At 30.7% G+C, this 14,309-nt stretch overlaps 1 protein-coding gene across 3 annotated transcripts in view; it reads left to right on the forward strand.

Annotated features, from left to right (window-relative positions):
* LOC139511216 (discoidin domain-containing receptor 2-like) overlaps positions 1–14,309 on the forward strand; it is a 159,926-nt gene that overhangs the window by 118,555 nt on the left and 27,062 nt on the right. For all 3 annotated transcript variants that reach the window (XR_011661987.1, XR_011661986.1, XM_071297795.1), the window contains 6 exons: positions 2,437–2,542; positions 10,499–10,640; positions 11,021–11,110; positions 11,918–12,065; positions 12,807–13,334; positions 13,970–14,089. Coding sequence is in view for 1 of the 3 variants with exons in the window: in XM_071297795.1 (XP_071153896.1) it covers positions 2,437–2,542; positions 10,499–10,640; positions 11,021–11,110; positions 11,918–12,065; positions 12,807–13,334; positions 13,970–14,089 (1,134 nt within the window). In the remaining 2 variants the exon portion in view is untranslated. The remainder of the gene's footprint in view (positions 1–2,436; positions 2,543–10,498; positions 10,641–11,020; positions 11,111–11,917; positions 12,066–12,806; positions 13,335–13,969; positions 14,090–14,309) is intronic.

Genomic DNA, 14,309 nt, shown 5'->3' on the forward strand with positions numbered 1-14,309 from the left:
AAGACAAGAGGTTATGACTTGTTCTGCCCCTCTCTTGTCTGACTGGTGATTTCTTTATGAATGTTAAAGCTATTCAGAAGACAAGAGGTTATGACTTGTTCTGCCCCTCTCTTGTCTGACTGGTGATTTCTTGATGAATGTTAAAGCTATTCAGAAGACAAGAGGTTATGGCTTGTTCTACCACCTTTCTCATCTACAATTACAAACAGCTGTTTTATATTATTGTCCAAATTATAACAGGAAACACTGTGACTAGCTGTTCCATGTTATAGAGATACGATTTGGCAGTTTGACCTGGCTTTCTGAAACAAATGGCAATTTTTGTTGATTCCTCCAACAATAAAACAATGAAACAATGATCTTTGTTATAATTAGTGGTTGTTTACTGAGACAATCTGACGGGATGTGTAATAAACTTCACATATTACACAGATCTTTCTTCTATCTTATCTTACTTCATCATGAAAGACATTACAAAGAGCTGAGTCAGGGGAGATAATCCACTGTTTTTGCATACACCATTGAAAGACAAAATGATCTGATAAATTTTCAAAAACAAAATATTGGAAGAAAATAATCTTTCTCTTGGAGTTGACGCTTTCAAATATGTAAACAAGTTCAGATGATTCTAATATAAAAAGGGATAATGGATGATTAAAAGTGAATGGCATCATTTATGTATAAGCCCTATATGAGTCAAAGTAGGCATGAATAGTGCAAATTTGGAGGAAATGAAATTGAGGGGGTATGTAAAGTTAAGTGAGAAAGAAGGCTGTAGTCAGTTATCTGTAAGGAACCAAATGAAAAATAAAGACCATTTAAGTATAAATCTTCTGCCAGTTTCCAGTTTCATTCATAAAACTATTGATGCTTTATATATTAGTATGTTTTACAAATCTAATCTGCATTCAAATATTTCAAATTCTTCCAATTGTATTAAATTCACAACCTCATTCAGTTGACAGAAAATGAAACCAGAAAGATATTTTGATTATAAAAAAGAAATGAAATGAAAACGAAATGTATTTGGTTGAATACATTAATAAGTGTAGGCTTTCTAAAGGAGATCTCAAAGCTGTGGAAATTGTGTTTAATGTGCAGACTGCCAGTTTTTTTTGTATTCTCTAACTGTTTTATAGCCTCACGAAGCTATTAGGCGCCATAAGAGGTTTAATAATCACTCATCAATGTAGATATAAAAGGATGAATGTACATTATTTTGATAAATGTACTTTAAATATTTTTATATTTAATTGAATATATTAAACAAATCCCTTTAAAAATCAACAGAAAAAAAATTTGTATAAAACATATCAGTGACCATATTTTTCAATGTTTATTTATTCATAAATGTAAAGATTAGTGACTACTTAAGATGTTATCATCCTTTTAATTGGCTAATCAGTAGTGGCATCAGTAAAGTCACAGGTGATTGGTCACTTTGAATAGTAGTAGAGCATTTGGAGCTGTCAATATTTATGATTGGGTGGTCAAAGTTGTGACAAGGTATTTCTAAGCCAAGGGGCAAAATATAAATGGTGACATTATCAACAGATAATGTAGCTTATTAATTATTGACTTGAGAAGAAGTGTGCCAGAAATGGCCATTTAGTGAGAGAACACAGCGTTTGTGAAGACAGACTTTCCATCACAATGATGAAAGATTTTCATCACTCAGATAGGCATGCTATTTGTTATAATGTTAAAGTAAATTGCTTCATAAACTCCCAGTTTTATTATAGACTGCATGGTTTATATGGTTGATAAATGTCCACATGTTTATTTTGTACAAGTATATCTATTATGCAGACAGTTTGCCTGTCTCCTATTCTCTTTTACCATAGCATTATTTATTTATAGACAACTTAGATATATTTTATAACAAGCAAATAAAAATCCTTGTTTAAAAGTGTTGACTTACACATTTCTTCATATAGTTGATAGTTTTGTAATGCTCATTAAAAACCTATTTTGGTCAAACATCAATTATACAGCAACTCAACATAAAACTATAGAAATATAATTATCATCATATTTAATGCCAATCCCATTGAAATCATATTACACAATAAACATTTAAACCAAGTTTAACAAGTTTATTCCGATAACCTTTGTGAATACAATGGTATCATACAGAAAACAATAACGACAGTCACCACGTCACAACATTTAAACACTTTCAAAACACAACCACCCCAGACCTGCGTGACCCTGAATTCCCCCAAATTATAATAGAAAGATGATATGGACCAGAACCAAATGGATATTTTCTTCTGCTCTTGTTCCTCAGTGATAGTGTTAGGCTAATTTTAATTTTATAGACCAGAATTTCTCTTGTATTCTTAGTTGATGTTGTCTTTTCAAGTTTTGTATATAAATGCTTTTATTCTTTAATACTGGTAACTTGTTTAATAATTAGTATTTCCTTTATTTTAGCTTCATGTGAAGGTTCCCTGGGTATGGAGAATTTCAAGATACCAGATTCTGCAATAACAGCCAGTTCTTCGTATGAAGATCAGTCAGTTGGTCCAAAAAGTGCTAGGTAAGCCAAGTATAAATAAGTAATAAAAAGTTTGGCTGTTCAAGAAAAGACAACAGCCACCAACACAAGTCTTCTCTGAAGTAAACTATTTTTCACTTGTTTTTTTTTTAACCAGTTAAATAAAAGTGCAAACCCATACAAGACCATCAGTGGAATCTCCTGGTGGAATCTCCTGGGGGAATCTCCTGAAGGTAAATTTCAGAATGACTGGGAGGTTGCTGTTAGCCAATCAAAATAACATATTATGATGAAACATACGTGTAATGTAATTATTGTGTGATGTTTTGTGGACTTTGTGTAAAGTTTTTGTGGACTGTTGTGTAATGTTTTGTGGACTTTGTTGACTCACATGTAATGTTTTGTGGACTTTGTTGACTCACTTGTAAGGTTTTATGGACTATATTGTGTTTTGTGAACTCAGGTGTTGTTGACTTTGTGGGCTCATGTGTAATGATTTGTAGTTTTATGGAGACATTTTCAACTTATACAAGTTTGAATTTTGTGAAATTTAGAGGGACATTTTCTATAAGCTCACATGTATTATTAATATTTGATAAAACAAACAAAAATGCATGACTTATTAGTTTCCTAACTTCCCTTAAGCAATATGTCTGTCCATGATTTATCAAGATGCCTTTTTTGAGGGGATGAGTTTTTATCCAAATCCATTACTTTATTATCAGCAATTTCTAATAAATCAGTAGAAATTGTTTAAGACTCCAAATGATTTATTTTCTTTGTGGGATTAAGATGAGTAATTTATACAGTTTAGTTATGTAATTCTTCTGTATGTTTTTAAATATAACACAGAAAAGTGTAGGGAAATGTCTAGCTTTGATGTTTCTGTTTTAGAGGTGATAGCTATTAGAAAAGAGAGTTTTATGTCTGCATGTATTAACGGTATTACAAGTTAGAGCTTTTTTTCTAAGAGAAGTACTTAGTTTATACAGGGTTATGGCTATTTTAGTGTAAAGATACTTGGTTTATGCATTAGTTTGGCCATTCCAATTTAAAGGTATATCAAAATATAATATTTCTAAGGAGTAGGTACAATAAAAACCAATATCTAGCCCCTGAACTTTCCAAAATAGAATATTACTCGAGTCTTTGTTTAAAAACATGTTTTAATCAACTAATGATAAGATTGATGTAACCTTTGGACTAAAATATAGAACTTTTAGCTTAAAAATAATGACTTAATGGCCCTGACATTATGAGGCTATTATGACTGCCTTTAATAAAGAAAAAAAAATGATAAAATTTAGTTATAACACACTTAGTGAACATCTGAAAGTTTGTATTTGGATTTTGGAATTCGACAAACTAAAAAGTTGCTTATAATAAAAGCAAACTTGTATGAATTGTTTCCTTCAAATTCCAAGACTCTCATATTGAAAGTACATTTTTTTGTACAATGTATCATTAACTTTTGAAGGAAATCCATGTTATTCTTATAAATAAATGCAGAAAAAACTAAAAATTATACTAGGGGAAAAATTTGTTAGTGCCTCAAAAGATAATTTGTCAAATCTTTTTTGTTTTTTGTAACAAAGCGTATTAATTGATTTTAATTTGATAGTAAATCAATTCTAATTTTATATTCCTTACTTGTCTGTGTTAGAGAATTATCATCGATTTTTAGCTCCGTTTCCACACATGGAATCTGTTAATATTGAAAATCATGTGACATTTGATTGAAGATCTAAGAGATGTACCTGATAAAACTCTATGGCTTAACAAAAATTTGTCATCAATTAATTGATATACAAGTCATCACAATAAATACAAGTTTCCAGGGAATTGTCAAGGGGCAGCGAACTCCGTATTGACTTTCTGACTTCTGCCATAGGAGTACAAAACATACTGTATTTATCCTATCATATTATATAACAACTGGTGAGTGATTAATAGTCTCATATTAAAACTCCTGTAGCATTAAAATAAGGTTTAATTCACTTATACAGCAGACCTGTTTTACTGGCCATTTTCAGTCTTAAAGCATACTAAGTAAAATTTGGTGCCTCTAAAATCTTTTAAATTTCAGTGTGGGAATTTAAGGGCAACAAGGGAGTGCTTATGTGTAGATAAATATGGTAATCTCTCTAAGAAATGTAGACATAATCATCTGTGCAGAGAATTTTCCATGTAATTTCCATAATGCACTTTAAAGTCGCTCAGAACAGTTCCTGGTTTTCAGAGTTTAATTACAGTAAATTGCTTCTGAAGCTCCAGGTTAGAGATAAAATTGTGAATTTAGAATTATATTTTATTCTCTGAGAGTAAAAGTGTTAATACTGATGCAAGAATAATTGCAGTAATTTGCATTTATATCTGTGTGTTGGTGTTTGAGATGTTGACTAAATTCCAAGAGTTGGTATATCGTTTTCTTGAGGCAACAATAAAGTTATATAATACAATACAATACAATACAATATTTTTATTTTCCAAATTAAAGGGCCCATTAAGAGCATAACATTAATTACAACATGACATAAACATTACAGAGTGATTAAAGAAACATAAAATAATAATTGAAATTCAAATGCATGAAGAAAGGATCAGTGGTCAAGGGGAGATAATTTTGATATATTTTAGAGTATCTAACTAATTTTCTGATTTTCTTAGTTGCAGGCCTTTATCCAGGTATGCACATAAAATATATAAGAAATGTGAGACAATGTATTCCAAGAGTTGGTATATCGTTATCTTGAGGCAACAATAAAGTTATATAAGAAATGTGAGACAATGTATTCCAAGAGTTGGTATATCGTTTTCTTGAGGCAACAATAAAGTTATATAAGAAATGTGAGACAATGTATTCCAAGAGTTGGTATATCGTTATCTTGAGGCAACAATAAAGTTATATAAGAAATGTGAGACAATGTATTCCAAGAGTTGGTATATTGTTTTCTTGAGGCAACAATAAAGTTATATAAGTAATGTGAGACAATGTATTCCAAGAGTTGGTATATTGTTTTCTTGAGGCAACAATAAAGTTATATAAGTAATGTGAGACAATGTATTCCAAGAGTTGGTATATTGTTTTCTTGAGGCAACAATAAAGTTATATAAGTAATGTGAGACAATGTATTCCAAGAGTTGGTATATTGTTTTCTTGAGGCAACAATAAAGTTATATAAGTAATGTGAGACAATGTATTCCAAGAGTTGGTATATTGTTTTCTTGAGGCAACAATAAAGTTATATAAGTAATGTGAGACAATGTATTCCAAGAGTTGGTATATTGTTTTCTTGAGGCAACAATAAAGTTATATAAGAAATGTGAGACAATGTATTTCAAGAGTTGGTATATCGTTTTCTTGAGGCAACAATAAAGTTATATAAGAAATGTGAGACAATGTATTCCAAGAGTTGGTATATCGTTTTCTTGAGGCAACAATAAAGTTATATAAGAAATGTGAGACAATGTATTCCAAGAGTTGGTATATCGTTTTCTTGAGGTAACAATAAAGTTATGTAAGAAATGTGAGACAATGTATTCCAAGAGTTGGTTGGTATATCGTTTTCTTGAGGCAACAATAAAGTTATATAAGAAATGTGAGACAATGTATTTCAAGAGTTGGTATATCGTTTTCTTGAGGCAACAATAAAGTTATATAAGAAATGTGAGACAATGTATTCCAAGAGTTGGTATATCGTTTTCTTGAGGCAACAATAAAGTTATATAAGAAATGTGAGACAATATATTCCAAGAGTTGGTATATCGTTTTCTTGAGGCAACAATAAAGTTATATAAGAAATGTGAGACAATATATTCCAAGAGTTGGTATATCGTTTTCTTGAGGCAACAATAAAGTTATATAAGAAATGTGAGACAATATATTCCAAGAGTTGGTATATCGTTTTCTTGAGGCAACAATAAAGTTATATAAGAAATGTGAGACAATGTATTCCAAGAGTTGGTATATCGTTTTCTTGAGGCAACAATAAAGTTATATAAGAAATGTGAGACAATATATTCCAAGAGTTGGTATATCGTTTTCTTGAGGCAACAATAAAGTTATATAAGAAATGTGAGACAATATATTCCAAGAGTTGGTATATCGTTTTCTTGAGGCAACAATAAAGTTATATAAGAAATGTGAGACAATATATTCCAAGAGTTGGTATATCGTTTTCTTGAGGCAACAATAAAGTTATATAAGAAATGTGAGACAATGTATTCCAAGAGTTGGTATATTGTTTTCTTGAGGCAACAATAAAGTTATATAAGAAATGTGAGACAATATATTCCAAGAGTTGGTATATCGTTTTCTTGAGGCAACAATAAAGTTATATAAGAAATGTGAGACAATGTATTCCAAGAGTTGGTATATCGTTTTCTTGAGGCAACAATAAAGTTATATAAGAAATGTGAGACAATGTATTCCAAGAGTTGGTATATTGTTTTCTTGAGGCAACAATAAAGTTATATAAGAAATGTGAGACAATGTATTCCAAGAGTTGGTATATCGTTTTCTTGAGGCAACAATAAAGTTATATAAGAAATGTGAGACAATGTATTCCAAGAGTTGGTATATTGTTTTCTTGAGGCAACAATAAAGTTATATAAGAAATGTGAGACAATGTATTCCAAGAGTTGGTATATCGTTTTCTTGAGGCAACAATAAAGTTATATAAGAAATGTGAGACAATGTATTCCAAGAGTTGGTATATCGTTTTCTTGAGGCAACAATAAAGTTATATAAGAAATGTGAGACAATGTATTCCAAGAGTTGGTATATCGTTTTCTTGAGGCAACAATAAAGTTATATAAGAAATGTGAGACAATGTATTCCAAGAGTTGGTATATTGTTTTCTTGAGGCAACAATAAAGTTATATAAGAAATGTGAGACAATGTATTCCAAGAGTTGGTATATCGTTTTCTTGAGGCAACAATAAAGTTATATAAGAAATGTGAGACAATGTATTCCAAGAGTTGGTATATTGTTTTCTTGAGGCAACAATAAAGTTATATAAGAAATGTGAGACAATGTATTCCAAGAGTTGGTATATCGTTTTCTTGAGGCAACAATAAAGTTATATAAGAAATGTGAGACAATGTATTCCAAGAGTTGGTATATTGTTTTCTTGAGGCAACAATAAAGTTATATAAGAAATGTGAGACAATGTATTCCAAGAGTTGGTATATCGTTTTCTTGAGGCAACAATAAAGTTATATAAGAAATGTGAGACAATGTATTCCAAGAGTTGGTATATTGTTTTCTTGAGGCAACAATAAAGTTATATAAGAAATGTGAGACAATGTATTCCAAGAGTTGGTATATTGTTTTCTTGAGGCAACAATAAAGTTATATAAGAAATGTGAGACAATGTATTCCAAGAGTTGGTATATCGTTTTCTTGAGGCAACAATAAAGTTATATAAGTAATGTGAGACGATGTATTCCAAGAGTTGGTATATCGTTTTCTTGAGGCAACAATAAAGTTATATAAGTAATGTGAGACAATGTATTCCAAGAGTCAGTACAGTGTTGTCTTAAGGCAAGATAAAATGTTTTATATGGAATATGGGAGGAAAATGAAAATGGCTGATTGTTTATTCATATGTATTACTCAATCATTATTATGCCTACTGTCTAGGAAACATTCCAAGATAGAAGTGGTTATGAGATAAAAACAACTCATTCAGGAAATCGTTTCTATGGCGAATATAAACAATAATATCAAAGTTAGAATTCCTTTACTTAACTATAGCATGCTGTTTACAAAGGCTGTATAAAACATTAAACTTATCATTTCAAAAATGACATTTAAAAAGAAGGAAAATATACAGAGGAGAAAGACAGCTATTTGTCGATTGATCAATTGATGGTTGTTTACTTAATGTTCAGTGGCAAATACTTTATGCAGATTTAAGACATTTGAACCAATAAATGAAATAGGAAAGTTCCTCAGAACATGACAATTTAGTTATGGAGGACACACTGGTTTCCTCTGCCATTATAAAAAACATTTACATGTGAGCCTGATTTTTTATTCATGAATGAATGAATCAAGTGATATCTGTATACTATACATAGCTAAAGCTTTAGAAAAAAAAAACTAAGGAAATCTGTTCCATGCTGATTTATTTGACACCTGCTTAAAATTCAAAAGTTAACTATAGCAAGACTCAATACTGCAGGATCTATTAACAACTACATTGTCTTGTATAAAAAATATATAAAAAACTTGATCAGTGAATAGACCAGATGTTGATGCCAAGATTACACCATACCTACCACATGGCCCTCTTTTGATTGTCAAATGATGGAGGTAATTGTCCAATTTAATACCTGTTTACTATTTATTAGGTTATATAGAACCTTACGTCTCCTATACCTATCTATCTTATTTCATAAAATTGAGAAAGGAAACTTTTTAATTTAAAAAAATAAAAAGTTTTATTCAATCATTGGTAACTTAAAATTAACACTTTACAGGCAGCAGAAATGTGTTTTGTTTCATTTTCATCGAAACCTTCAAAGTTCAGCTCACAGCCTTGATGAAAAAGTTACTAAGAAAATATACATCAATGATTTTAGAAGAAAAACATGATGGAAAGAAAAACATCTCCGCCAAAGTTAACTTCTCATTTGTTTAGGGATATGTCATTGAGTTCTTAGATACTGAGCGATTGCAACACCAAAAAACAAGATTTTTTGCAATTCTCTGCACATCTTTTACCAGAATACTTAACAGACAAAAACTTTAGCAAGATAAAGTAATTAGGTTCTGACAATTTGTATCAAGAAAGCCATAATTCTAAAAATAAACTTCAGGAAATAGCTGTTTGTCAGTATTATGCTATCGTTGTTCTGGTACCTGAAAAAAAGGGTGAAGTTGAATGTTTTATGTGGAATGTTTGTAAAACTGAGGTTTTAACAAGAAAACAGATTTTTCTTTGTAGGAAAGTTAAAAAGTTGAATTTGTTATATTCTAACTCTTGAAGTTTGGATTAAAAAAAGTGCAGAGATTTAAAGAGTTTTTAAGTAAATTGAAATGTTGAAGACGTAAAAAGTGGACTAAACATCTTAGTCTATTATACAAAAACTGAACTCATTATTTAGACAATATCTTATTTTGTATTTTTATTTGACAATTTGTCAATAAAATAATGTATTACTTACATCTAATCCATTATTTGGTTTATAGAATATATTATATTTTGTTTTCTATTGCATTATCATTTTTAAATAATTTCTTAAATGCTCATGTAAACAAAACAAAATCAAGACCTCATACAATTGTTTAGATTTTGTTTTCCTCTTTACCCCAAATTAATGAAATAATCCATCTACAGTATTAAAAAAAATTTCCTGATAAAAAAACTACATGCTCTACATGACATGGGCCATAATGATTGGTAGTCTTTATGACTAGACAGAACACATTGTAATTACTACATGTTGTCTATAGATAGGGGAACCAGATTCTCATACCAGACCATTATAGTTCTGCTTGGATTTATTTTACATCAGTGTACCAATTCCTAATACTTATAACTATGATGCAAGGAAGTTTTCAAGACAATTTTCTTCAACATAAATTTTGATTCCATGATCACAGAATCTTCATACCAGTCTCATCCTAACATTCAACCCATCTCAGAAATGCATTGAAGTTTATGTTGTTGTTGCCCTTCTCTGTAAAAGTTGTTCCAAATAAGGTCGGAATGTGTCTGCAAGGTCAATGTCAATACTATATGTACAAGGAATTGGGAATAGCAGTTTGTGAGATTTGTTCACAGGGCATTGGGTGTCTGTTGAGATTTAAAAAAAAAAGCTTAATGTAGAAGTGTAGTTCCCAAAGATTTAATTATCATTTATTGATGAAAATAAATGAGTATTACTGGTAACTTAAGGACCAGATGTATTGAGTAATGAGTATTACTGGTAACTTAAGGACCAGATGTATTGAGTAACTTTTGAGTAACAGTGATGTTTATTTACAGAATAAGACAGGAGTTGTATGGAGGAGCCTGGTGTCCTAAACAGATGATCACCAAGGAATCTTATGAGTATTTACAGGTTGATCTTGGTCAGTTAACAGTCATTACAAAGGTCGAAGTTCAAGGACGCTTTGGAAATGGACAGGTATTAAACTTAAGAAAAGTAAAAAATGAACATCTTGAAGGGTTTATTCAATTCAATAATATATAACTATCATTTGGTTTGTGTTAAACTTACATATGTATGTTAATGTTGAAAATGACTGACCGATATTTTTCAAACTATGTTGTGATGTGTTACATACATCAAAACCAACAACACTAAAAAGGTCATCTAGAGGTCAATGTCAAGGTTGAGGTTACAAGAACATTTCACCATAAGAATAAAATAGTAAATTCAAGGTGCAGGATCTTCTAATTGCATTGAAGACCCATTGATGGCTTTGAGCTGTTCTTTTGCCGAGATATCTCGTTAGCACATTCCCTGTTTCCATTCTCTATTTTAATATATTTTTGTTTTTACAGGGTCAAGAATTTACAGAATATTTTTTACTGGAATATCAGCGTGAAGATGATGGAGAATGGGTTAGATTTAAAAACAGGAAAGGAATTGAGGTACAAGTTTATATTGTTAAATTATTTCAAGATTATATATGCAACCCAACAACACAGAAATCAAAAAGACATTTTAATAAACACTCAAAGATTTATTATATGAATAAAATATATGGGCCAACAGGGTGAACATAAAATCCAAGCACACAAGGTTTAGTAATACAAAGTTCAGTATTGATACAAATTTCACATACTGCTAAATATTCTAAAATCTGAATCTGTTATATCTCATCTATTGATTTCAACTTTATCCCATAAAGTTGTCAAAGAATACTTTCATGTGTAAATTTGCTTAAATGAAAAAACTCCAAATCTAATTATGATATATTAAATAATGATTTCTCTCGTTACCAGGGAAATGTTTTGTATAACGTCCTTGACTTGTCATTGCTCTTCATTTAATGAAAAATCTCCATTGTTATAAGGAGATTAACATCAAAATGGCCGTCCATGACAATGAAATCACAGTGGTTCTCTAGAAATTAAATCATTTTCACCACAGTTATTGCATTGTATACCATTGATTTTATATACAAGAGATGGGTTTTCACAGTTGTGTTCAAAGGGAGATAACTCTAACTTATCTACCACACAACCAGTGATAAAATTCTAACTCATTATCTGTAAAGATATAAGAAGATGTGGTATGAGTGCCAATGAGAAAACTCTCCATCCAAGTCACCATTTGTAAAAAGAAAACCATAAAAGTTAAAGGAAGGCCTTCAACCAGAGCATTGGGTCATTTTTCATATTTTTTGTATATTTAAGACAATGAAAATAATAATCATGATTATTTTTCTGTTGCAGCATTTTAAAGGAAATACGAACACCTATTTAACAGAAATGTGTGAGGTAGAACCTCCCATAGTCTGTAAACGTATCCGGTTTATTCCATTCAGTCAGAAGAGACGAACTGTTTGTATGAGGGTAGAATTGTATGGCTGTAAATGGCTCTGTAAGTTAAACGAAAATTATACAAATAAAAGATATGAGCATACAAACTCAATGTATTAAAAGTTATAAATTCTGTGAAGTTAAGCTAGTGCTTGAATAGATACACAATGTAATTTTGATATCGGTATTAAAATGATTTTCTCTGATTTTAATTTTGTTATTTTTAGCTTGACAACTGTCAAAATCTAGGTGTTTCATATAGTTTTATGATGTCTGTTGAATGACAAAAATCCTAACTCCAAGGAAAATTTAAAACTATCTATCTAATCAAATGGGAAAATCAAAAGCTTAATCATATTCAAAAGAATTGATAAAAAAATTCATATTCCTGACTTGGTACAGGCATGGTTGATAAAACCTTGTTTTATAGATAGCTTAACCTCTGACTTGTATAATCCACATAGCATTCAATTATATTGACAACAGTGTTTGAGCTAAATTAGCTGACATAATAGGTAAAAAATGTCAAAAATGGAGAAAACTCAAGTTTCATATCTACATTTTGATTTTTTTTGTGACCAGTTTCTTTCACCTCAAAAAAGGATATGAAACTCTTTTCTGTCATTTAAAAAATAACTAAGTGCTCTAAGCAGTTTTGTGGTACAATAGAAACACTAAAATACAGAGAAGTACACATTTTCTCTTATTAAACTGCCAGCATGAAATAAACAAATTCAAAGAAAGTTAACATTATCTAATTTATTAAGGACGATGTTATAGGATTTCAATCTTGTTATTTCAGCTGGTGTAGTGGCATATTCTATGCCACAAGGAGATAGACGTGGTGCTGAGGTGGATCTTTTTGACTTTACATACGATGGTATATTCTACGAGAACCATTTATCAAACGGCATGGGACAGTTAATAGATGGAGAAACAGGGGGAGACAATTTCCGATCGGACAAACATAACTTTGGTATAAAGGGGTACGACTGGGTCGGATGGAAGAATGATTCTATGGTCAGAAATAAACCGGTGGAAATCATCTTCAAATTTGAACAAGTTCGTAACTTTTCTTTCATGACGATACACACAAACAACCACTTCAGTAAAGATGTGCGAGTGTTTAGCAAAGCTGTGATATATTTTAGTGTTGGTGGGAAGTTTTACCAGAAGAAACCATTGATTCATACTGAGTACCAGGACAAATGGGTGGAGTATGCCAGAGATGTCAACATCTCTCTGGGAAATCATATTGGACGTTACGTTAAAGTTTATCTTTACTTCGACGACAAGTGGATTATGATTAGTGAAGTTGACTTCGGCTCAAGTAAGTCTAATTTAAAGTATGAATAAGAAGAACAATTATAACTGCATGAAACAAGGTTAACTATATTTATTAGAGAGTCTCATTCCGTTTTGAATAAAATACATATTTGTACAGTAATTCTCGCATATAATCCTCATACTCAATAAATATATATTGAGGGGTGCACCATTTTTGTGTTCAATTATTTTGTCAACAACTGACATGTTTTTTCATAGTTTGATGAAAGGAAGTTTGTAAAACAAAACACTTTTTATCTCTGATTTCAAAATTCCTTTCTGTAATCATTAAAACAATAGTAAAATATCCATTTATTGCAGTAATATATAATCTTAATCAGGTTGACACTGCCTGATAAAGAGTGTGTAGTTAGGGTTTTCCTCTTCTAACCGTAATTAACTCCAACCCTGATGTTATGAAATTGTGTTAAATAATTAAACTCAATAATTGACTTGGCAAAAGCACATATTTTGGTATCCTGTCTACCTTAGAAATTCCCAGCTTATTGACCTATAGTAAGTAAGAAGGAAACCCAGTACACACAGTTTTGCTCTGACCCGTTTGTAAATCATTATATTGACCTCAAAAGTCACTTTATTTGTTACCATGTGACTACAATATTTTATCTTCTATTACAGAGCCAGCTGATAATTTTACTGTAGAAGTGGAGCCCCCTACAACCAAAGGGCCTTCAACTCTAGCACCTGTGATACCCCAACAAGATTTCTTTGATGTTCCTATAAGTTACGATAAACCAAGTATGTATAACTATATTTCACAATTATTATTCTTACGGAAAATAAAGATAATTCCTATCAATGAGAGTTGGTATGTACTTAATAAAGTTGTAAAATGTAGAAGATGTATTGGTACATATGTTGTCTTGTCATTGTGTAGACCAAGCATTTGTCTACCATGCAGTTAAGAAGAAATATAAAGAAACTGAAGAACGTCTTCAATAATGGTTTATTACTACAA

The sequence above is a fragment of the Mytilus edulis genome, chromosome 2, assembly GCF_963676685.1.
Source record: "Mytilus edulis chromosome 2, xbMytEdul2.2, whole genome shotgun sequence".
Lineage (NCBI taxonomy): Eukaryota > Metazoa > Mollusca > Bivalvia > Mytilida > Mytilidae > Mytilus > Mytilus edulis.